Source organism: Rhinolophus hipposideros, assembly GCF_964194185.1.
Source record: "Rhinolophus hipposideros genome assembly, chromosome: 1".
NCBI lineage: Eukaryota > Metazoa > Chordata > Mammalia > Chiroptera > Rhinolophidae > Rhinolophus > Rhinolophus hipposideros.
In genome coordinates this window covers 60565083-60592006 of record NC_138047.1, presented here as the reverse complement: position 1 = coordinate 60592006, position 26924 = coordinate 60565083, and the positions used below count along the sequence as shown (strand labels likewise).

At 34.0% G+C, this 26924-nt stretch overlaps 1 protein-coding gene across 5 annotated transcripts in view; it reads left to right on the top strand.

Annotated features, from left to right (window-relative positions):
- LIN54 (lin-54 DREAM MuvB core complex component) overlaps positions 1–4143 on the top strand; it is a 62290-nt gene extending 58147 nt beyond the window's left edge. For 2 of the 5 annotated variants that reach the window (XM_081056424.1, XM_081056425.1), the window contains exons 12-13: positions 858–1060; positions 3136–3482. In XM_081056424.1, coding sequence (XP_080912550.1) covers positions 858–1060; positions 3136–3337 — 405 coding nt within the window. In that variant the 3' untranslated portion in view covers positions 3338–3482. Of the gene's footprint in view, positions 1–857; positions 1061–3135 lie in introns of all 5 variants that reach the window. The other 3 variants (XM_081056428.1, XM_081056427.1, XM_081056426.1) reach the window with 3 other exon arrangements.
- Positions 4144–26924: the final 22781 nt, after the last annotated feature.

The window sequence follows — 26924 nt, the reverse complement described above, 5'->3', positions numbered from 1 at the left end:
AATAAAAGCATAGTATATACAAAAATCTTTTTATTCATTGTTTGTGGTACTCAAGAACTTGAAACAAAATAAATGCCCATCGACAGGGGAGTGAATGCCCAAATAAAATGTAGCCCATTCATACCAGGGATTAATATATGAATTTAGCCTATGCCAGATGTCTTGGAGGGATGGATTTCTTGAGTCTTAGTGTGAGAAAAGGAAGATGCAGAGAAGTGGGAATATGATTTTGTAAAACAAACTGAAAAGAGAAAGACTTATTTGTGAGTTAATATATGTGTATGTATATAAGATCAGTGTTTTTCATAAATATACATATATTTTGCATATTTTCACATGAAAGCACACACTGGTTTAATATGGATTATCGAAGGGTTTGGGGAATCTGGAACAAAGAGAGGTTCAGGGAAGGAGATATCCATAATAAAAATAGCATCTATTAAATTCCTTCAATGTGAATATTGTGTGTGTGTTTGCATAAGTTGGAGGTCACTAACATGTCGAAGATTTCACTGAGGTGGTTTGATTCTGGTGGACTCTTACTTTTTAATACTGTAATGTATCATTCATATTTTTTATAAAGAACATCTATTATTCATACCAGGAGGAAAATCTATGGTGGAGGAGAAATTGACATGGACGGTCTCAAACACAAACATATAGCCACTCTCAGACTTGAGAATACCTACCGATCCACATGGGTGGTTAGCCCATTTAGTGTTTGTTAGCAAGAGATGTTTCCATTTTATCTTATATCGGTTGACCAGTCCTATTATTTGTTGATTTGATCATGGAGTCTACTTACAGTAATGTTTTTTGATTTGAATTTGGAAGCTTTTCTTTTGTGAATCTTCTAGGCAAAAATAATGTGTTCTTCAATATGCAAATGTATTGGCTGTAAGAATTTTGAAGAAAGCCCTGAAAGAAAGACATTGATGCACTTGGCAGATGCAGCAGAAGTAAGGGTACAGCAACAAACAGCAGCAAAGACTAAGTTATCCTCTCAAATTTCGGACTTGCTTACTAGGCCAACACCAACTTTGAACAGTGGAGGAGGAAAGTAAGTCAATATTTTCCTCTTTTTATAGTATGACATGAATATTCGTTTTTGGTAGTTTCTCATTTTGGACAAAATTGAGTTCATGCTTTTGGTTGCAAACTTCATTTTTGCATTTTCTTTAGTTATTGCTATAAAGGAATTTAAAGGTAACAGAAAAACCACTCAAATATATTGCACAGTTCTAAAATGCACAGTAATGCTTTAGTTGACTGTGCTTTAATTTGATTTCTCCCTACTAAGATGAGCAATTATGTAATTTGAAAAACCCCTAAGAAAACCAAATTTTTAATATCCACTACTGGTTGTGTCATTACCCATATTTTTGCACTTTCTTATCATCTCTTGCCTTTTGCGTATCCTGGTAGCGCTTTCCCATCCCAGTGGAGCACCTAATTTCACTAGACTGCTGAGCTCTGGAGTTGGAAAGCTGGAGCTTCTTTTAAAGTCAAGCCAACCTGAGTTTAAATACTATCTGTGCTCTGTAATAGTTTGTGAATTCGACAAGCACTTCATCTCTAAGCTTGTTTTCTTAGCCTTCAGATCTCCCTTATCACATGGCTGAGAGGAGTAAAGCATCTTTGGTGCGTTTGGCACGGCCTGATGCAACATGTTTACTAACTTGGGTTTATATTAGAGAGTTTGTTAGAGGTTAATTTGAGGAATTATTAAGTGGAATGAGGCTTGCAAATGGTATATCATTTAAAATGCCTAAATTGAAATAAGATCCAATACTAAGAACAGTAAGACTTCCTTTGTACAAAATATTTTGGATATTAGTTTTAAAGAACTCTTACAACTAATATAATCAGCAAATGGTTCTTAACTGAATAAAGTGGAAATGGGCAGACATCTTAATAGGCAGACTCCTTTCTGGTAATCTGCTTTCAATAATCCTTCAGAATATTAAATTTAATCTCCATTTGGAGATTGAAATATTGCTATACTCAAATATTTTACATACAATTAATTTTTCAATTTTCATGGGGAAATGTTTATATTATGAAGTATTTAAGAACACAAAATTATATACTATATTCAAAACTATGTTAAAAAGAACTGTATAAAAAGTTATACCAGCCATGTAACTTTTGTCTTTGAGTGACAAAAATTTGAAATTTTTTCTTTACTTTTGTAGTTTCTAAATATTACATGTACTACTATTATAGTTTTAATAATTATACAATATTATTGTAATATAATATTTTCAAATTTAAAGTGCTTTTTATATTTTAAAGATTTCTATACAACTATATAGCAGCCTAAGTCCTTAATTATCCTCTCTTGTCATGGCAGGCCTTAATTAAAGACTTCATTTATTTTGTTTTGTAGTTTCCTTCTATCAGTGACTGCTTACAAGTTGTTGAGTTAGTGGTTAGAATTAGGTTGCCTGATTTTATCTCTTGAAGGTTTTTACCACTTGTCTATGTATAGCAAGCCTCAGATGGATTGCTCAAATTTAATACTCAGTAGTTCAGAGCTTTATGAATGAAATTCCATGTATAGAACAGCATCTGGTTTCCCCATTGTTTTTGTTGTGATAGAACAATGCAAGAATTTGGGGTGCCTTTTTGTTTTGTTTTAAGTATATGGGACTATAGGAAAGAGCTTTAATTGCAGTGTTGTACAGGAATGGACAGTGCTTTCAATTCCCAGTATTACTCATTCATTCAGCAAATATGCATGGAGTGTCTCCATGTGTCAGGCACTGTTCTAGGCAGTGAAGAAACAGAGTAGATAAAGCAATGACTGCACTTGCGGAGCTTACTTACATTCACAAACTGGGAGGACTTTTGTTATAGAAATAGACCAGTCATGTAGAATTACATCTTTTAGTTAGGTAAGTAGACATATATTTTCTGAACATTTTGAAAATATGTTCAATCATAAACCAGGTCTAACTTTTCAAAGCTCTTTAGGATGTGCTTGTGCTCACTGAAAAGATTGTGGTGATGCTCAGTGTCCTGGTGAACCATGAAAATGTCAACAGAGATTTCCAAATGAAAGAATGTCATCCATTTTCAAAGTTACTCAACACCATCATCATCTCTCTCTTTCTTTCTCAAAAATCATTTCAGATTGCCATTTACATTTGTAACTAAGGAAGTAGCTGAAGCCACGTGTAATTGCCTTCTTGCCCAGGCAGAGCAGGCAGACAAGAAGGGAAAATCAAAGGCAGCAGCAGAACGGATGATACTTGAGGAATTTGGACGATGTTTGATGAGCGTCATCAACTCTGCTGGAAAAGCAAAAAGTGACCCTTGTGCCATGAATTGCTAACTTTTGTATAAAAGACTGATAAATGGAACTGTACAGAAAATTGAAGGTGCAGGGACTCTTGGTTTTCTGCAAGTTAGTTTAACAATGACTGTATTGTTAATTCAGTCCTTGTGAGATCTGAAATTATAATACTGAAAGAGAAGAAATTTTAAATGAGGATATTAGTACATTTTAAATCTTAGTTAAATCTACTTATGCCCCCTCTGAATTGAATTTTTCTGTATTGTATTATATAGATTTTTAATTTGCTTGGGTTTCTTAAGAATTAGATGTTCTATCCTTCTGACTCTTATTGACAAAGAACATTTATAAATTACTATAATTTATTATGTATGGCGTTGTATGACTTTGTTCAGTAGAAAAAGCCAAAGGAACATTGGTAATACCCAGTCGTTCTTTGGTACTAGACCAGAATATAAGCAGATAGAATGCCTACATAAACAATTCTTAATGAAGCATATTCAAATGACATTTTGTGTTTAGAAAAGCACTATCTTTTTAAGAAAAAATGACTTTTTAAGGCAGATTCTGGAATAATATCCTATTGTGACTTTGAGAATGTCAGAAGGGGAAGTAATCTGTAGGCACACTTAAAATGCAAAAGTTATTTTGTTTTTTTGAAAAACGTTAAGCGTTAAGGGATAGTAAAGAATATTCAAAGGATGGCTAATGTGTTTTTATAATAAGGGGTGACTAAGAAATGCTCTGGGATGTTTCCATTTTCTTTTAAGGAAGTGGTATGTATTTGAAATGATAATAAATTGTCAAAGTGATTACTGGGTACTATTAAAATGAGAGGTGCATATAAATAGAAGTAAACATTATTATTATTATTATTATTACTATTATTATTATTATGTAGTGATAAAATAGAACCTTATATAATTACCAGGTATCAAATTCGGCTTGGATGGAGAAATACAGTATATTGAAGCTTGAAGCTCTAAGAGATGAGTTTCGGGAAGGATTTTTCATCTATACAAACAAAAGTCTTTATAGACTTTTGAACCGAAAGGTATTAAACCAATATATGACTCTTACTTGATTTACTGAAATGGGCCTCCTAACAAAGCTTTCAAAATTGTAGTGGGATTTTTGTTTTTTATAAGGGAAGCTTAATATGGCATTATTTTTAGCCAGTGATTTGGTTAGCTGAAGGTATGAGTGTTTTCATATAATTCTAAAATAACTTAAATCATTTTCAGAAATACAAACCTTTATGAATTTAAGAGCCTGTTATAATAGGACTGTGGATTTTATGACAAGAGAAAACCATGTTGGAATTCAGGCATTTTGTTAGGTACCTTAATCCTCGGTAATTAGTATATAATTATTACATTTCCTGCAAGGAATCTATAGTTGTATGTATTAAGTGTGTATATATGTTCATATGAACACGCAAGATATAGGCACTAGAAATTAAGTAATCCAAAAGAAGATTCCGTTATTCATTAAAGTATCTTCCTCTTGAAATTTGGATTTATAAAATTATAGTGCAGTAAACTTTAAATGTAGATAGTGCAGACATTCTTAGCACCTCACTCTAGTATGTTTAATTAAAATTTGTATAAATGTAAATTAGTGTAAGAGGATAAAATAATATCTAATCAAGTTATTTTTCAAAAGATTACAATACCTTTTTGGTCTAAACCTAAACTTTGTTCATTTTGTACATATTCTATGTTTAATTCTAATTGCACCTTTGTGATGTGTATTTATATACAGTGTGCAGAAAATGTTTGTGAAATTTGGATTACAATTATAGATTATGTATGATGGCATTGCTTGAGAATGTTTTGCTTGTAAAAATTTGAAGGTGCAATCAAATGCTACTAGTTTTCCTGATTTTCAAGAAGCTAAAGTATTAAGTCTTTTCCTTTGTGTGTAGTACTTAACTAAACTTTTTGTATTTAGGCATTTGCATCAAATTGCTGAACAAGATTAATATCCACATTAATTCAACAATTTTAAAAGACTTTGGGGAGGGTTGGGTATATAATTTTTTAGCTCTATTTACATCCCAAAGTAGAAAGATTAAATTTATATTTACTAGAGCTATTCAAAGAATACACTTTTCTATATTGTAAAAACAGGACAGCAAAGTAAATCGTACAAAAAATAAACATTTATACTATTCTGTAAAAAAAGGTTTTGCACTTTTTCTTTAATAACACCACTTTTAACCATTTAACATGCAAGAAACCTTTAAAATACTTGATTTTAAGTAAATTTAACATTATTTCTGAAAGCACACAACTGAAAATCTATCATTATAATTGCCCAGTTATCATGAACATAAATTGCTTTGAAATGACAATGTCTTTTCTAATTTTCTAGTTCCTTTTAAGGACAGAAACTCAATCTACTCTTTCCTTTCGTTTTTATGGTGAGCACCTTTCTTAGTTTCCTTTTCTCTCAAGAACTGAAAGCAACCTGTAGATCTTGTCTTTGGACTCTATGGGAACCAGAACCTTAACCTTACAGGTAATGAACCTACTAGTAGCAACTTTGGGGAGAGACTACTGCTTTAGCTTCCATATCCTTTGATATGAACAACTGACATTTTCTAAATTCTTATGTAAAATGTAAATAAAAATACCTTTAGAAAAGTCTTCTATTTTTGTTTTATAATACAAATAAATAGCTAAGAAAATGAATACTTACGTAAATGCAGGACCTTCAGCCCTGTGATCATACGGCATCTCTTAAGCATTTTATATAGTTTTGTATTTTATATCAGCAACCCAAGGAGATGGAAGCCAATCCACAAGAAAGCCTTCACTATTATAATTTCTATTATTATGTAGTATTATGTAAATTATGTAGATCTTTGTTTGGGCTTCTTTAAATGTTCATTTTGTCATCTCTAGGCCAAACATGAGCTTTTCATGATCCACGTGATTTTATTAAATGTAAGTTACAAAGTTTTAAAAACTTTTGAAATTAAAAATTTACCTTTAAATAGTTTTATGAATGCATTTTAGGCATTTTAGTTTTTACTCAAAAGCAGTTAAGAAAATAATTATATTCAGGGCAATGTTTATTATAAGGTCATGTACTTTAACGTAATTTATTAGCAAATAAGATCAGACAATATATAAAACACAATAACATCATGACCAGGGTGGGTTTATCTCAGGAAAAACAGGTTGACCCAACATTCAGAAGAAAAAAAATCAATATTATGTATCAACATACAAAAGAAGACAAATGTGATTATCTCAAAAGTTGCAGAAAACCTTTAATTTATTTTAATTAGTTTATTGGGGTGACAATTGTTAGTAAAGTTACATAGATTTCAGGTGTATACAATTCTGTAATACATTATATCTCATTGTGTGTTAGAAAGCAACTTTTTAGATATGCTAAAACTACTGAGTTTATGCTTTAAAAGGGTGAATATTATGGTATGTAAATTACCTCAAAATTTCCCCCCCAAAAAAAGTGCAGAAAATCATCTGACAAAATTCAACACCCATTTATGATTACAGAAAAAGAAAAAGAAAAGCTTTTCAGCAAACTGGGAATAGCAGGGATCCTCAACTTGATAAAGAGCTAACATACGAATGATGAAGACTGCTTTCTCCTTGAGATTGGGAACAAGGCACTCCTATTCAATATTGTGCTAGAGGTCAATAAGAAAGGGGAACGCCATAGATTGGAAATGAATAAATAAGACACTGTTTATGGATGATGTGAACACCTATATAGGAAAGTCAAAGGATTTTTTACAAAAAGCTACTACGATTAATAAGTAATTTAGCAAGGTCAGTATACAAAAGTATATTTTTACATAGTAGCAACGAATATTTAGAAACTGAAATTTTAAAATTACCATTTGTAGCAGCACGACAATACATTAAATGTAACAATATATGTCCAAGATCTGTATGTGAAATGTAGAAAACATTGATTAAAAAAATCAAAGACCTTAAAAAAGAGATACCATGTTCATGGATTGGAACAGTCAATATCATTGAGATGTCATTTCTTCCCATATTAACCCATAGATTCAACATAACTCGTCAAAATCGCAGTAGGGAGTTTTGTAAGATTGAACAAGCTGATTATAAATTTATAAAATTCAACAAACTGATTACAAAATTTACATGGAAAGGTACAACTGAAATAGCCAAACATTACTGTGGTATTGGTGAAAGTTACACTCCTGGATCAATGGAACTGAATAGAGCCTAGAAATAGACCCATATATATGTGGTCAATTTTTGACAAGGGTTCACAGATCACTAGAGAAAAAATGGTCTTTTTAACAAATGGTACTGGAATATTCACATGTAAAAATATGAACAATTTATATACCATACAACAAAATTAACTGAAAATGGATCATAACTTAAATGCAAAACCTAAAACTAAAAGTATCCAGAAGAGAAAACATACGAAGAAAAAAAATCTCTGACCTTGAGTTAGGCAAAGATTTCTTAGATGATGAAACTAAGAAGTATGTTCCGTTAAAGAAAAAAAAATCAAATTGGACTTATCAAAATTAAAATGTCTGCTCTTCAAGAAATAAAAGCACTGAGAAATAAAAGCCACAGAGAAAAAAAAAAGCCATAGAGTAAGAGAAAATATTTGCAAAATGCATCTGATAATGCACTTATGTCCAGAATATATAACAATAAGAAAAAAACCAACCTTCCCAAATATGGACAAACAACTTGAACAGACATTACACCTAAGATCATGTGGATGGCAAATAGCCTACGAAAAGATTTTCATCACTAGCTATTAGTAAAATGAAAATGAAAGCCACAATGAAATACCACTGCACATCTATTAGTATGGCTAATTCAATACAAAACCCTGACAATACCAAGTACTGGAGAGGAGCAACTGGAAGTTTCAAATATTCCTGGTTGAAATGCAGAGTGGTATAGTCACTTTGCAAAAGCAGTTCTGGCAGTTTGTAAAACACGCTTACCACATGACCCATTGTATGGATACAGCACATTTTTATCTCTTCATCAGTTGGACATTTAAACATTTTCACTTTTTAGCTATTATAATGCCACTATAAAATTTCTGTACAAGTTTTTATGTGGACATATTTCATTTCTCTTGGGTATGTATGTCTGTCACTAGAATTACTGGATCATATGGTAACTGTTTTACTTACTTTATGAAGTGTCAGGCTGTTTTCCAAAGAGTCTGCCTTCCCACTAACAGGTTATGAGGGTTCCAATTTCTCTACATTCTTACCAACACTTATTATCTTTTTTATTAGAGCCATCCTAGTGTGAAGTGACATCTCATTGTAGTTTTGATTTGCATTTCCCAGAGGGCTAATGATGTTGAATACTATATTCATGTGTTTATGGGCCCTTTGTATACTTCCTTTTAAGAATGTCTACTCACAGTCTTTACCCATTTTTCAAACTGGGTTTATTATTGAGTTATAGAAGTTCTTTGTATACTCTAGATACAACTCCTTTATCAGATAATATGATTTATAAAAATTTTCTCCCGTTCTGTGGGTTGTCTTACTTTCTTGATGGTGTCCTTTGAAGCACAGGTTTTTAACTTTGATGACATCCAATTTATTTTTTGTTGCTTGTGCTTTTGGTGTCACAGCTGAGAAACTATCACCTAATCTAAGTCTCAAAGATTTACTCTCTGCTAAAAGTTATATACTTTTATTTAGGTTTTTGATGCATTTAGAATTAATACTTTTGCATGTGGCTATCCAGTTGTTCCAGCACTATTTATTGAAAAGTAAGAAGGACAAATTTCTGATGGGAATGTTAATTTTCTTCAAAAAATAAAAAGGACAAAGGCGCTGAGTAGAATTTATAAACTAAATTACCCCAATCAAATAATATAAAAAAATCTTCACTGTAAAGCATATCATATCAAGTAAACCTGGTATCAGACTTGGAACACTTTCACTAGGGCAAGAACAATTAACTGAAGGCAGTGCTAAAGGCAGTGATCCAAACATTATCTTCAATATTTGTCCAAATCATCCAGCACTTAAATAATTTAAAACACTAAGTTCTTAAAATATAGAATATATTAGTATATGAGTCAAATGTAACAACAGAAAATAAGACACTACAGATATGAACCCAGTTTTAAGTAAAGATCAGGTACAAAACTTGGATTTATATAAGCAATAAGTTAAAAGTGGTGATTTACAAACAGGCTTCCTTTAAATAAGATTTATCCTGGTGCATCTAAAAATCATTCTGCAAACAAAACAAAAACCACAATATTCAGACGTCTCAGCAATTGCTCTTGTGTAAAATACAGTACAACTCCGGTTACATTTCAAAACTTCAGCATTTGAGGTAGAATAGAAATGTATACAAATAGACTAAGGTGAATTTCAATTCATGAAACAACTTTTATGTAGTCATTAATCTTTAACAATTTTCAGTTTTCATATAAGATTATACTTTGTGAATATTCATTCAATGGCAAAAAGATGATTGACACTCATGGGTGAATAATGTGCTTGTTTCTTTTATCCATTAAAATACTCCCATTTGTAAAAGTACATGTACCTATGATTTTTTATTTATCTTTTCAAATCTGGATGTGAGAATGGAGAAAATTGCCCGTATTGTTTCCACCTTTAGATTATTTAAGCTCCTAAATTTCTGAAAAACTCATTACATTAAGACCACTTTTTTCATAACTATTGTCTCAATTTGCCACCTTTTTCCAATTTATTGCTCAAATACTATGAAATTTGTTTATTCATTCAACATATGAAATCTGTTTCATTATTTTAGCCACCCTGCAAACACAAGTAGACTTCAGAAGAAGTTGGAATAAAGGCTTCTCATTCGCTGATGAGCACTGGATTCTTCGAATAGGAGTCAAGTAAGTGTGCATTCTATTATTCACAAGTAGTATTTCGAAGTCTAGAGACAATGGATTGTGAAAATGATGTCACCTGTGTACTTCCTAGGCTACATTCCCCAGCTTGGTTGCAGCACAAGGAACCATTTCATGGCTTATGTGTTTACCTTCTGCCTGATAAAGCATGGTGTTTCTATTTTAGGGCACCGTAAGCAAAGGGATTTTTGTGGTATTTGATCTTAATTTAGCTTTAATTTTCAAACCAGACCTTAACTTCCAAGTAAAAATTATACTCAAGGTGTTATAGGTATTCTGTCCACATTCTTAAGTGCTGTAAACCAAAGAGCTCTTTTAGGGAATGTAGTCTGTCTATAAGAGGAGTCAATGTTTTGGTGACTCCTAGCTGTTGTAGTTTTCTTGTTTTTAAGGTAGACTGAACAAGTTAAAAGTACGTCCAGTCACATTATTCAGTCTTAGTAAATTGAAAGACAGCACCTCTTAGCTGGTCTGCTTGGGTAACTGAAATGCTGCGAGCCATACCGAAGTTCGAGCAGACTATATGATACGCAAGTGACAAATTCTAATAAGTCAGAAATGCCAACTAGTCCATTGAGCAGAATGGTCAATTTATAAAATATGGTAAGTTGACTTTAAGTGTTGACCAATTAGTCTTAAAGTAAGTTTTAATGTTTTAGATCCCTCATTTGAATGGATATCCATCATTACTTAGCAGATGCCTGAATTTATTGGTATTAGCAAAACCTGGATATCTGTAATCCTGTAAAGGTGGCCAGTGTTTCCTTGACAAAGTTTTCATTTCAGTTCTTTCTGAATGGTGTTTTAAAGGGAAATGAGTTACATCTTCAGCTCTGAACTTTAAGAGACTATTATATCCTTTAGTAACTTTACAAAGTGATTGATGGCACACATTTCTCCATCAAAGAGATGCTCATCTAACTCTAGAAAAAGATAAATATGCCCAGAAAGCTCACATATTTTCTGTTGAAGATAAAATTCCCTCCATTTAGGAAGTCGTTCATTAACTGGCATTCTTCAATGGGTTCTTACAACTTGCTCACAAATATTTATGACTCGAGGTAAATTTTCTGAAGGGATATGCAAACCATTCTTCTTTTTAACACACAACAGTGACCCAATTTTAGAAGCTTTAAGATCTGTTGTATACAGTGCGCTGATGCAGTCCTTACAAGTTAAAAGAGCTGATAATTTATCGGCAATATAACCAGCACAACAGGTGAGACTCAGCCTATGATCTGAGGGGTCTAGTAGTGCCTCACTTAGCAAACAATTAGACCAGTCTTGGCAAATATCCTCCTTGTGAAAAAGAGTCTTTATAACGCTGAGGGCCAAGTCTGTCCAAAGGGCCAAGTCTGTCCCTCAAGCAATTGAAATGTCAAGGATGCTTGGTTCACTTCGAAACACTTCACCTTGTACTCTATATGTGGTCTCCAATTTATGGTAAGCTTTCTGGAATGCCATGCAGGTAGGGTTAGAACTGGTTGCTGATAACTGTCTAAGCATCTTTAGAAATAATTCCAGATGGTCTTGACTGAATTTGTAAATCAGAAGATATGGAAAAGGCATGGCCTTTGGGAAAACATAATTTTGGTAGACCCATTTTAAGCTCTCAGCGTTGAGTGAAAATCCTAGGAATCCTAGTTTTCGCTTACCTTTAAATATTTGATTATTGCTAGTGTCAGCTAAATGTAACAAAAATAGTCTTGGCTTCACTTAACGTGTAATTAATTTTATTAAAAGTTTCTGGCATTAGAGGTCCTTTATGTCCCTTTCCATAATAGTTCCTACTATTAAAAATGTCAAAGAGATAGTTAATTAAGCATATAAAATGGATGGTGCCAGTATAGATTTGAAAAGGAGGCAGGCCTAATGACAGCAAGCATTCCAACGCGCTGGCCACGCCTTCACTGAAGAGTTGGGCAGCACAATTCATTTTCAATATGTGGTTTTTCAAATTTGCAAGTTTTCTTAGGATTATTTTCATGTTTGATAATTCCTGTTCCTCTAGCGCTACAAACTCCGTAAGGTGTTGCCAGTGTGCTTTGCCATTAACAAACCAAATGCTTTGAAAATTCTGAAATGCATTTCTTATTAATCTAAGCAAGTGGCAAGAATCAAAGATGTAGGCAATCTGTTGACCGGAAGATGAAATACACGCTTCATGTCGTCTCCATCAATATGCATCCCCAGTGCTTTTGCCATCTGAACACTTAGAGCTGTAGCATCAGACGTAACAGCCACAACTGTGATCCCTATGTCACTCAGTTTGCCAATAGTCAGACGAAGCAGCTGAGCTTGCAAATATCCAGACACTCTGTTTACAAAAAAATAACCAAGAGGTGTTTTCCAATGACCAGAAATACCTACTGCCATTAACAAAATCGTTTCTGAGGCGAGTGGCATTTCATCAGCGTCAAGTTTGCCAAGACCAGAGTCCATAAACCCTTGCAAATGGTGACTGCTGGGGTCCCACTGAAGCTGTTGCTTGAGAGATACATATTTTATGATCAGTGAACAATACTGATATAGCTGGTCTCCATGCTCTACTCTTTGTTGAAGAAAAGAAAAAATGTTGTTGTTGAAACCTGGACTGGATTTGCATTTGGATAACCATCTAGAAAATGTAAAAAAAATGAAGAAAAAAACTCAAATGAAGAAATGTGGAAAAGGGGAAATGCCTTAAATGGTACTAAAGTAGCCTCAAATCCCTGTGGAAATAAAGCCAAGTATAAATAGCCAAATTCTACAGACATTTTCAAGTAAATATTCAGAGTTACCTTAATATAGTAAGATAATAGAGAAACTTAGAAACTGAGTAGTATTCGAAGATGCAAGCATAACACAAAATAATTTTTCATTTCTCCTTCACTTCTTTAAAAAATATACAAATCAATTACCCAGTTTTTTCTAATTGATGTGTTTATAATTAAGATGAGAAACCAGTCTCACCTGTAAATTCACTGAAATGAGAAAACTGTTGAATGGGAAGGACACTCTGTGAACATGTAGTACACCTACCTCACTGTACAGTTAGGAAGCGGGTACAGGGTGGGAGGCTAAGCCCCTTGGCCAGTGCTGTGCTGCTAATTCTGCACAAACGTGAAATCCAGCTGTGCTGATGCCCTGACCAGAGCTTTTCTCACTGCTCCTCCAGGCCTGAGAAGGGTGTGTGCCTCTGTTCGCTCCTACACAAGGTACCTGCACACTGTGTCAGGAGTTCTTGTAGCACATCCCTGACCTTCCCAGACTGCTGATTCCTTCCTGTTACTACTGGTGTGTATCTTTGGACTCCTTCTCACTCAGTGAATTCGTTCTTTCTAGTTTACTGTAAATCAGGAAAGGAAACAGCCAGTTTTAATAATTGCCTAAAATAAGACTAAATGGATTCTGAGGTAGAGACTGAGGTGCTCATCTTAACTGAAATTTACTTTTGTAATTCAAATGACCTGGGGATTAAATTTCTGATTTTGGGGCTGACTTCTATTTAATTGAGATTTTAATGTACTTCCCCCTAAGTATTTCAGGACAGGGCTTTCCAACTATTTTGCTGTAACCAGTTAGATGTTTCATAAACTGAATTTACCCTTACTACCTGCCATGCGTGCACACACATACACACATAAAATTTAATGCTGATTATGGCCCACTAAATTGATTTTAAGATGCACTAATGGGTTTGAAAAACACAGTTGTAAGATGCAAAAGATATAATTTCACTAAGTAGCTTACAATCTACTTAAGAGACAAAAGTATTAATCAGTTGTTATATTTTAAAATAGGGCAAAAGAGTAAGACAATGAGAAAATAGTACAGTGGCTCTCCAACAGGGTGCTATAGCCACTAGTATGCTGAAAACCTTTTCAAGTGTGTCACCAAATTTTAATTGTTTAGAATTTATCCTTTTGCATTAGGATTCTCAAATGAACACCAAAGATGTTAACTGTGTTGCAATATGCAGTGAATATGTGATGAAGCCACTTAATGCCTCTATGTAAAACTTTTCTTTTAAATAGGTTTAAAAAAAAAGCTTATGTTCTGGTGAGCTTGATTTTTAAATGAAAATGTAAATGGTATCTTAATGTCCACAGCTACTAGAATGATGTTCTGACTATCAGGCAGAAAGGGATGTGTACTTGTTGATTTGCTTTTAAAAGTTTTTATAATTGACAGTACAAATACCCAAATCATATTTGTGAGTTAGAACTGTAGGGAAGCAACTGATGACTCTCTTAAATCTTTCCCTTGCCTCAAAATGAAGAAAAAAAATTCTGATTGAAAAAAAGAAAGTGTCAATTTTTACAAAACGAAACAATACAGAAAGGTACAAAAATGAAAGTAAAAATTACCATTGACATTTCAGGAACATTCATTTTGTACACATACCTAAATATAATTTGTAAAAGTTATACTGAATCTATTTTTCTTTACTAATAGTAATGTTATACAAAAATTTTACATGTCCTTAACTGCTGACCTACAACAGTTTAAATGTGTACACAGTATACCACAGTATAGTTAAAGCACAAATAATTTTACCAACCTGTATGTATTGAAGGACATTTAGGCTGTTTCTGTTTTTTAGACAATAAACAGCACCACAGTGTGTTTGTGTACACACATACACATATACATATTTATGTAATTTATGCAGTTCCTAGGAGTAGTATGCAGAGGTAAATTTACTTACACATGTATTGGAATAAATGGACTTCACTTATATAAGAAATTAAAAATAAATTTTGGACCTCAGGTGCACATAATTGGGTGGGTCAATTGGAAATTAATTCACATTCCTAAACTGTCCTTCAGAAAGTTTATACCAATAATAATTTGCATTCTCATCAACATGATTTTTAAATTGAACAACAGCTTAGTTATGGAATGATTATAGGGAGTCATTTGGGTGGCTTAAAACTGCCTGTGAAAAATATAGTGCTAAAGAGCCATAACACTGAGCTTAGTGGTTTTGTTTAATATTAGAAAAAGATTAGGTTATTAGCTCCTCCCACTGTCCTGTTCACTTTTCAAGTAAAAAGTAGAAAGCTATAACTCATCTATAGAGAGGAAGCTAATTTACTAAATTGTAATGAATAAAAAAATTGAATATTAGAAACAGAAAATGTACTAAGGTCATGCAAAATATCAGTTTTATAATAAGGAAGGCTTAGGATGTCAATGACATCATTTCAAAGGATTTGTGAAAACAAACTACCTTAAAGACCGAAAGCACTGTAATTACAAGAAGCACAGCTCTGGGAAAAGTGCGGACATAAGGAATTCAAAGGAGAACTGAAAAAGTATTTAACTTCACTACAGATTAGAGAGATGATAGTAGCCAAGAATTAGAGAAAGATAGTATAACAATTAGAAATTAGTGAGTGAGTGAGGTACCTAGCTAACTAAACAAGGTTTTTTAAAATGTTGTCTGTCATCACCTAATTGTTTGCCATGTAATTGTTTCTCCATCATCATAGAGGGAAAAAACAACAACTATTCACATTTTCTCCTTTCTCCCCAAACTTCTAATGCCCCTTCCCCAACTCTCAGCTATTAACTTCATGTCACTGAGAAAATAGAAGCAATCAGATAGAAACTCATTTTCTTACCACCAAATCTGTTAACCTTTTGAATGTGTATCTGCCTTTTTCCTGTTTCAGTGCATGAATTTCCCCTGCTAATTAAGGCCCGACCTCCCTCCACAATGGTGTTGGATGTTATCCTCCTGCAGTTATCCTTTCTCTGTATATCACCAATTTTCTTCTGTGTACTAGATCATTCCCATGTGTACATAACATAGTGGAATCATATCTGCCATCTCAGCAAACACCCTGCCCTCCATCTATGTTCCCTTCTACCTACAAGGGCATTTTTCTGCTCCCTTCACAGCAAAACTCCTTGAAAGACTCCATAATCATTGTCTCTTCTCATTCCACTTCACCCACGCTTACCTCTCTACCACTCTCCTGCAACTACTTTTGTCAAGGTCGTCAGTGACCTCCATCTTGCAAAATCCAGTGGTCAATTCTCTGTCTTCATCTTACTTGATGTCTTAGCAGCATTTGATATAGTGGACTACCATCTCCTTGAAATATATTCTACCCTTGGTTTCCAGGCCATCACAATCTCCTGGTTTTATTCCTGCCTCACTGGCTACTCCTGATCAATAAATATTCACTGAATAAATGAATATTAAATATAATGTTTATAAAGAACTAATACTTAAGCAGATATGTATTAAAATAGATACAGCTTTTTAAATGGGAAAGTGAATGGAACTGTAATCAAATACGAACATGTTTGACAAGTCAGATTTTTAAGGATAAAAATCTAGGTACTTCTAATATATTGGAATAAGACATGGCCATTAAAACAAATTTGTATTGATAGATAAATGTATTTTTAAAAAGCATGAGGGAATATATACCAAACTGCTAACAGTGGTTATCTTGTAGGATTAGGAGAATGGAAGTGGTATAAGTATTTTTCACTTTCTGGTATTTATATAGTCACATATTGTTTGAATGTTTTATAACAAACATGTATTACTATCACATTAAATAAGGTACCTTAGTTTCAGACAAAGTACTCAAAGAAATAAGCAACATTTTGAGTACTAAAATTATAAATCTAAATAGATAATGTCAGAGCAAAGGTTACAAAATGCAAATGACATGCAAAGAAAAAAGATCAGTGTGAGCTGGAATTACCAGAAGAGATTTAATCCAGGAGTTGATGCAAAACTATAGGAAATAAAGAAAATCATGAAGGAAAAAAAAGATAAATCACATGGAATATCTCGCATAAACCATAGCGTAAAACCAGTACAGAGGACTTGACTAAAAAGATGTAGGAGAAGGAATTATCAATGTAGCGTCTATAAAAAAGGCTCTTGCTTAGCAGAAACTAGACATTTATAAATAAGTATAATGTCTAGCCTAAATGGTAAAATCATACACAAATGTTCATCTCAATATAAGAAACAGCAATTACAACCAAGAAATGGAAACAATGTAGGTGTCCAATAGTTGGAGAATGCCCAAGTTAATAGGTACGACTACCTGATATTATGCAACTACTAAAGATCAAAACTATATTAAAAAACTAGTAAATCTAACCACAGGAAAAAAAAACCTGGAAGAAAATTTCCTAAATGTTAATAATAATTGTTTATATATGGAGGAACAATTAATAAATTTTCCTTCCTTTTCTCTCATTTTTAAATTTTTTATTAGTAGTAGTATTTTAATAGTGTGTGGAGGAAACTTTCATTCATTTTTTTAAAGGGGGATGTAATGTACAGCATGGTGGCTACAGTTAATAATACTGTATTACATATTTGCTGAAAGAGTACCTTAAAAGTTCTCATCACAAGAAAAAAAAAACTGTGATGAATGTTAACTATACTTAGTGTGATCATTTTACAATATATATATAAATATTGATTAAATGTACACCTGAAATTAATATTATATGTCAATTATATCTCAATTAAAAAAAAATGTTTTCCCTGAAATGGAAAAAAAAAAGTCATAATTAAGGTCCTTCCTTCTACCAGGACTCAATTTCTCCCTTCTTTAAAATGAGGGGTTGGACTACATGATTTCTAAGAGTTTTTCCAGCTCAGAGCTCCTGTGAGTCTGTTTTCAAGTTACAGCAATAAGAAACCAAGATGCACCTTCCAGGAGAGATGGCTCCTGCCATTCCTGGCTTGTGTCTGCCCCAACTACAGTGAATGAAATGGAGTGCTACGGTTTAGACAGCAACTTGAGGTCTACCGCATTTCTTCCTTATATCTGTTCAAAATCTTAAATGATCATCCAGGCATTATTTCAATTCCACAGATATTTATCAAGGGACCATTGTGTACCAGGCACCACTTGGTCAGGGTATGTGTATATAACAAAGAACCAGACGCAGGCCTCATACTTGGGCAGCTCACAGTCTCGTGAGGAAGATAGTAAGCACTAAGATTCAAGTTCCATTTAGTATGTGCACAATGGGCACCTAACCCAGAATTGGTGGAAGAATGGCAGGTCAGGCTTCTGAAAGGATGTGATATCTAATCTGAGCCTGAAGGGAGAAGACTAATCACCAGGACTAACAGGTAGAATGGGCAGTTTTAAGTGGATGGAAGAGTCAGTCCCTAAAGGAAAAAGCAGCAAGAAATGCCTTACAACCAGAGCATGGAATGCAGGAGGGCAGGGAGGGAGGCGAGAGATAAGCTGCAGAGCGCATATCATGGGAAACAGTAAGCCACAGGAAGGAGTTGGCTTTTAGTCAGTGGGTAATGGGAGGCTTATGTAACAGGAAAGTGACTTGTATAGGTTGAATTGTGTCCCTCAAAAAAGGTATGTCCTAGTCCTAATCCCCAGTACCTCAAAATGTGACCTCAAGTTAAATGAGGTCACTAGGGTGAATCCTAATCCAATGTGACTGGTGTCCTCATAAAAAAGAGGAAATCTGGACACAGAAACACTCAAGCATAACGTAAGACGATGTGAAGAGACACAGGGGGAAGACGACCATATATAAGCCAAGGAGTCCTGAAACATGATTTTGGACTTCTAGTCTCCAGAACGTGAGAGAGTAAATTTTTGCTGTTTAAGCCAAACAAACAAAGCGAGTAAAAAGGAATCTGTTAAACCAGTGATAAAAAAAAAAACAAACGGTAAAAACTGAGTATTAAATTTATGACATTACTATGCATATTACTCAGCCATAAAAAAAGATAAAATCTTGCCATCTTGGACAACATGGATGGACCTAAAGGGTATTGTGCTGAGTGTAGTAAGTCAGGCAGAGAAAAACAAATGTCATATGATTTCACTTATGAGTGGAATCTAAAGAACAAAATAAACAAATGTAACAGAAACAAAGTTGGATACATTTGTTTCATGGAAAATAAACTCAGATAACATTTTGATGGTTTCCAGATGGGAGGGGGTTTGGGAGTGGGTATGAAAGGGGAAGGGATTAAAAATACAAATTGCTTGTTACACAGTAATCATAAGGATGCATGGTATAACATAAGGAATTTAGTCAATAATATTACAATAACTATGAATGGTGTCAGATGGGTACTAGATTTACCCAGGTGATGGATGGGAGGGGGGTTGGGGACAGGGTGAAAAAGGATTAAGAAATACAAATTGATATTTACAAAATAGTTATGGGGATGTAATGTAAAGCACAGGAAATGTAGTCAATGATATGGTAATAGCTATGTATAGTGCCAGGTGGGTACTAGACTAGTCAGGGGGGGGTCACTTCTTAAATTATATAAATGTTTAACCACTGTGCTATACATCTGAAATGAATATAAAATAATACTGAATATAAAGGGGGGAAAAAGGAAAAGAAAATATTGATTTTGATAATATGCAAATACCACCTAGTTTTTAAAGAGAAAATTGACTAATAGAGTACAACTACTAATATCTTTAATGTCTAAAATGCAATAAAAGAACAAAATATTTGTTTTATTTAGCTCTAAAAAGTAATTCACTTACGTTCTGAGGATGGAAGAATGAGGCAGCTGAAGAATCTTTTCTACATAATCATAGACTCTGCTACTGCACAATACAGTGTCCATGCAAATTGCTTCATTTCTATGGAGTACTCAGATGTTTCTGTCCAGTCATAGAATTCCCACACAAAATCTGTTAAAATAAATTTATTTAATCTTTTCGATGAAAAAATGTGTACAGTAACATTTTCAGGTATAGATCATAACTGCACTGGTCACCAAAATTCAAACACATTCACATTTTAACTGAATTTGTTCAGAGATTAATATCCAGTCTTTGAGGCTGTTGGCCAATTTATCGTGTTCATCTTGGTTCATATCACTGAAAAAAAAAAGGAAGAAAAGAGTTTCAACTTGAATTATTATGTTTTATTATTCAATGGCAGTCTGAGTGGAAATTTTTAGAGGAACAGAAAAGAAAATGAAATAATTGGATAAAATTAAGTCTCTTGGTTATGAGCACATTTATTTATTTAGTTAGTTTCCTGGTTACCATTTATCTGACGGTAAAAAATTAGATATGAGAAATTTCTAGGGATAGGGCACTATTCAGAGTGAACAGACGGAGTGAATCTTGCCTACTACTGAGAGAAAAAATAATCCTGTGTTCCTGGTGGTGGGGACCCCTGTTTATCATCTCTATTCCCCTGTTGGAAAAACAAAATATCTCCTCCTTCAGAGATACCTACTTTTTCTAGAAATAGGACATGCTTTTTATCGACCAGAGTAAATCCAAATATCTCTGCTTCTTTCATCAAAAAGTTGGTAATTTTTATTCTGGCCCTCTTCAAACATCCTGATTCACAAAGAAGACTGGGTTGTTTTTCAATGGATATACTGGGGGTGCCAAAAAAATGGATACCAGTGGACACTTTGCTCAACGTTGCTCAAGCAGTAGTTCCCGTAATTAGAAGTGTCTGGACGCTGATGGTAACCACTTTGAGGACCTCTTATAATTGCAGAAGTCAAACGTGACTTGTATTCATCTTTTGTTATCAGTATATATTGAGTATTATAATACAATTTTAATACAGTTTTTCTTTCTTAAAATGTGTATACATTTTCTTGGCACCCTCTGAATGTATGTGTATACATATATACATATTATATATATTACATGTATATAAATGCAATATGTATACATTATATATAATATACAATATAGACAATAATATATATAATATGTATGTATATAATAATATATAATATGTAATATATATAATATATGGTATATTACATATTATATATGAAAATTATTAGAAAAAAATTTGGAGACTCATAGTTTTGAAGCACAAAAGGATTTTGCAAATTATCTAGTTCAATTACACTGCAGAAGGCCTTTAGTGATAAATTATATAGCAGTTAAGATTGTTTATAAAGAATTTACAGTAACATGGGTAAGTGATATTATAAAAAGTAAAAAGTACAGTGTATGGTATAAACCATATGTTCTTATCTCTGGGTAGTAGGATTATGTTTTATAATGATCATTTATATATTTCTTTGCTTTTCCTATAATAAACATATTACTTTCAAATTGCAAAACCATAAAAAAGATTTTGGCAATTACTCTTCATTCTTCTTGTTTACGCTACTGAGACTTTTCACTTCTCAGCTAAAAGCATGTTTTCATAGGCAATAGCAAAGTAAGTACTTAATGATATTTCAGAAAAATTATAGCGCTATTTTGTAAATATTACAGGTCATGGGAACATACCTGAAAATTGTGCTCGTAGCAGACACTGTTTCTTCAGAAAGTAGTTTCTCTTCCTTCAGAAAGTAGTTTCTCTTCCACCAGAGTATCAATTAATTGTAAGCCCTTTCTCTTCTTTTTTTTTTTTTTTAAAGATTTTATTGGGGAAGGGGAACAGGACTTTATTGGGGAACAGTGTGTACTTCCAGGACTTTTTTCCAAGTCAAGTTGTTGTCCTTTCAGTCTTAGTTGTGGAGGGCGCAGCTCAGCTCCAGGTCCAGTTGCCGTTGCTAGTTGCAGGGGGCACAGCCCACCATCCCTTGCAGGAGTCGAGGACTTGAACTGGCAACCCTGTGGTTGAGAGCCCACTGGCCCATGTGGGAATTGAACCGGCAGCCTTCGGAGTTAGGAGCATGGACCTCTAACCGCCTGAGCCATCGGGCCGGCCCAGCCCTCTCTCTTCTTGATCGTCCTGTTGTTTCTGATAGCCACAAGTCTTGGTTTGGACACTGGTAGCATCTCTTGCACCTCAGCCAGTTTCTCTGCACTTACTGTTAAAGGTCTCTTTAAACTGTAATTATGGTCCTCAGTAGCGACCTCTTCAGAATGATCAGGAAGTGGCTTTTTTAGGATTTTAAGTCTTGCTTTTACCTTTAAGGTGTACACCTTGGAGAACCTATGGCAGAAGTAGAAAAGTAAGGTTATTTTAGAAATTATCACAGAAGAGTATATATAAAAATACCACTGAATGCAAAATACTCCCCTGGTTGCTGTGTAGAGTTAGTTATGAAAGAAAGGTAATAATCTCTGGTTTTTTAATATATGGATAGTCTAAAGGACAATGTAAACAGGGTTGTTGTTTTTTATTTTGTTTTGTTTTGTTTTGTTTTTGAACCTATACAGAAATAGTAATGTGATGCTGGAAGTTTCTGAAATGATTAAAGTAACTAGAGAAAAGTGGTAATTTGGGAAGGTTTCATAGTTATAAGTTTTGAGTAGTTCTTTGAAGGAGCAATAGCATGCGTTAGTAGAGGGGATAGGGAAGTTACTTGTGCAAAAAGGAAGGCATGGTGGACGTAGTTGAGCTTTTGGAATTAAGACCCACCTGGATTTGAATTCCAGCTCCTTCACTTGTTAGCTGTCACTTAACCTCTACAATTCTTTATCTTCTGATTTGTTTTGAGGATACAAGATAATTTATGTAAATCTCTTAGTACAATGCCTGAACCATTGTAGGTCTCAATAAATACTACTATTGCTGATTTTACAAAAAAGCATGAAAGCAAGTCATTTTACTACATATGCAGTTAAGATAGAGAGATCAGACAATTAAGTTCGGGAAAGTTATCCTAGAAAAATCTGCTATATACTTCATTGCTGAATATCACTATTGTCACCTTTGAAGTGCTCCCCTTGGGAAGTTATGCACCAACACCAGCTCCTAGTCCACCCTTCAAAGCAATTTTGGAACTGTTTCTCTGGATTGGCCATCAGAGCGGTCGTCATATTACTCTTGATGTCCTGAATGTCATCAAAATGTCTTCCTTTCAATATTTCATTTATCTTCAGGTAAAGAAAGAAGTCATTGGGGGCCAGATCAGGTGAGTAAGGAGAGTGTTCCAATACAATTATTTGTTTACTGGCTAAAAACTCCCTCGCAGACAGTGCCTTGTGAGCTGGTGCATTGTCGTGATGCAAGAGCCATGAATTGTTGGCGAAAAGTTCAGGTCATCTAACTGATTCACGCAGCTTTTTCAGAACTTCCAAATAGTAGTAAACTTGGTTAACTGTTTTTCCAGTTGGTACAAATTCATAAGGAATAATCCCTCTGATACGAAAAAAAAAGGTTAGCAACAGCATTGCAACAAGTTTGCGAACTTAATTGTCAGACCTCCTATGTGGTTTGAAAAGATACTTCAAAGCAGTTAGAAATGCACACATCAGTTAAATAGGAAACTCTTGGAATTTGAGATTCGGTTTGACACTGAGTATATTCTTCTGACTAGGGGAATAAGATAAAGCAATATCAAAAGAAGGAGACTCCACTGAACACGAGGCAGGCAGGACAAGGATACTGGCGGGATAGAACAGTTGGATGACTGTTGCAGACTGCAGATAGTGACTCAGCCATGTACAAGAGTGTGGCCAAGGGGCAAAGGATAAAATACAAACAATCAGAAGAAAGATAAGAATGTTAACACCAATACTGGTGACTGACTCATAGAAAGTCTTCTATTTCTGTATACCTCTCTCTGTATCAATGCTAATAATTAGGTACCTTTTGGGTCAAGATCAATAACATTATTGGGAAGAATCAAAAAAGGGGTAAGTAATTTCAAAGTATTTTGAAAACTGTCTCATACTTAAAAGCCTGAGTTCTTAGTCCACTTATATCCAGTTGATTTTGTGATTAGTTTAGTGACCTTTATGTCACTTTATAGGTAGACCTATGATTTGCATTTATATCTTATTTTTTAAAAAAGTTCCAAAGCAGAATTACTGTTACATTATAGATTAGAACTAAACAAATTTTCTAAGCATTTAAAATCTATTATTGCACTTATTTTAGGACCTAAGTTTTATCTCTGCAAATTCTAGCTATAATGTGAACTATCTTGATTTTAAACGGCTCTGTAAAATTTACTTTTGTTTACACCTAGATGTAAGTACTTTGTACAGAGAAACAGAAGGCACAGCTCCTTTTTTCAGCTTTCTTCTTATGCCGTATGACTCAAAGTCACTTTCTTGAAAATGTTTAGAACATAGCAAAGCACTTGGTCCTGGGATCCAAATCTTTTTGGCCCTATGGTCCACACATGATTAGCAGCCCTGATCCATTTTGAGCGATGTATGCTATCAGTTGGAAATCTATAGCAATCACATTAAAGTTCCATTAACATGAAAATATTATAATGCTCCAGTAGACTAAACCCATTTATTATTTAAATGCTTTAAATAAACATTAAGTACAGTTAACATTTAATTTACTTAATGATTTCATTTTTCGAATGTCAACTAATTTTTTTAAATCCAAAAGTTCAATATCTAAGTGATTTTGACTGTTTCAATTTGTATGGGGGCGATTCTTATATTAAATATCCTACTACATTTTGTCTTTACTACCTACACTTAACAGAATCTGATCAAATTTAATATGTGTGTCTTCTCCTTTCCTGTGGCGATTTTAAACTGTCCACGAATTTTTTGGTATTCTTCCTTCCAAGGGGTGGAGACTAACTCCCCTCCCGTGAATGTGAGCTGTAGGTAGTGATTCGCTACTAAGGAATATAAAAAAAGCAGAAGTGACAGTGGGCGGTGACACTAGATCATAAAAGACACTGAGGCTTCCTCCTTATTCTATTAAGGTTTTTTACTGGGGGAAGTTATCTGCCACATCATAAGCAGCCCTAGGGAGAGGTCCAGTTGGCAAGACTCTGAGGCTTCCAGCCAAAGGACATGTGTCTGAGTCTGTTTGAAAGATCTTCAGCCATCAGTCAAGACTTCAGATGATTGCAGTCTTCCCTAACATTTTGACTGCAATCTTATCAGACTCCCTGTAACACCCAGTTAATCCACTTCTGAATCCCTGATCCTTAGAGATCATGTAAGATAATGTTTCCACTGAATTTTGAGGAAATTTGTTACACAGCAGTAGAAAACAAGTACATTACCTATACTCAATTTTCCTATTTTGTTTTGAAAGGCACCACTTTTTCTTGCCATGAATATAAAAATTATTGTGCATTTCTCTATTTTTCAATTCCAAATTATGTTTAGAAGTGGGTGAGGAAAAAAATTCATGAAATTCATATAATGAAATCATAAAACTACTCTTTCTGCACCCTCTTCAATTTATCTCGGAGATAGATCTCAGGTAACTATATGACTTTTGTATATTTTAATTTAGGCTTTAAAACATATAGTTGTTACGAACTAAACTAGTGAAAATTTTCATTTCCTCAGCTAACTGTTAGGGAAATATATAGATAGCCATATGGGAAAACAATTCTGAGCTACTCTCTCAATCACCTTGGGAAAAAACACTGAATTAGAAAACCTGTATATAAGCCTCAATTACCTTTTACCAACCATATGGTATTAGATACATCTCTCAGTCCTTGAACCTCTTCATAGGGCTGCAGTAAGAGTGCATGCAGATACAAATGAGTTCAAAAGCACTTTGGAAATTACAGTAAAGTACTATCCAAAGTCTGTTCTTTCCTAGGAATAACTAATTCCACTTTTGGGACTTCATCTTGATAGTTCCAGGAAGATGATGTTACTTGATCAGGAGAGTATATACAGGGAGTTGTTTTTCCAATAAAGGAGAGGCAAACCTATCCCTTTTTAACTAGGTTCTTTTTAACTAATGGCATGTGTTTGTGAGGCAGCTTATCCACAGATTGAGTGTAGTCTCTAACCATGCATGGGACCATCAAAAGTTGGCTAGTCCACCAGGTTACATTACTAGCTTGATTACTAACTTCCCAACTGGCATGCCTGGTGAGCACAGCTATCAACTCCCCTAGCCATGAGGTCGCCTGGGCCACCTGGAGCCCTTGAACAGTAGTTACATCAAGCCAGTCCCAAACAGCTTTGTTGGTTTGCCCCAAAGTATTAAATATTTCCTATGTGTAAAATGACATGAAAAGGTTTAGGAAATACTGTAATCTAACCAACATGACTAGTTTGAATTCTGGACAAAATTATATTGGCAATAATAATTGCTATTTTAAAGCATTTTCCTTGTACTATATGTGTATTTTAAAAACTTAGTTTTAGTCTTGCATAAACTCTGCAATACAGGTTTTTATCCTTTTACAGAAGATGAAAAAACACCAGAGCCAAGTATAGCCACTAGTAAATAGTTGCAATTGGAATTCATGTCTCCCTAGTGTGAAGTCACCTGTGGCAGATGAAAAATCTCAAACCAATCATCATCTCATACATACAATAATGAACTGGCTTACACTGTAATACAGAATCCATTTTACTTCCCCTGTTGACTATGCCTTCTTTACACTGTTGGCAGGAGTTTACAATTGGCTCCCTGCACATCAAGTCTTTTCCAGACAAGTGGCTAACAAAACCCCTTCTACAGTGGTTATTTCTGTGCAGGGAGCAAAAGGGTTGAGGGTTAGGCTTTAACTACACCTATAACCTGATCTTCTAAAGAAAAATCTTAAACTCGGTAAAATGTTAATACTTGCTTAATCCTAGTGATGGGTACATACATGTTTGTTATATATTATTTTTTGTTTGCTATTGTATTTGAAATGTTTCATTAACTAAAAGTTTAAAAACAATTAAAATTCAACCAAAAACTCTTCCAAATTACCAGACATATACTTCTTTGGTTATGAGATAAGTTAAATTTCTTAATCTCTTTCCACCAAGAAAAAGAGAATGAATCAAAGGATCACTTTAATTTTCAACCTGCCAGTCCCACTTCCCATTTAGCTACCTATGCATATGACAGAGCACCAATATTCTTAGAGTCATGT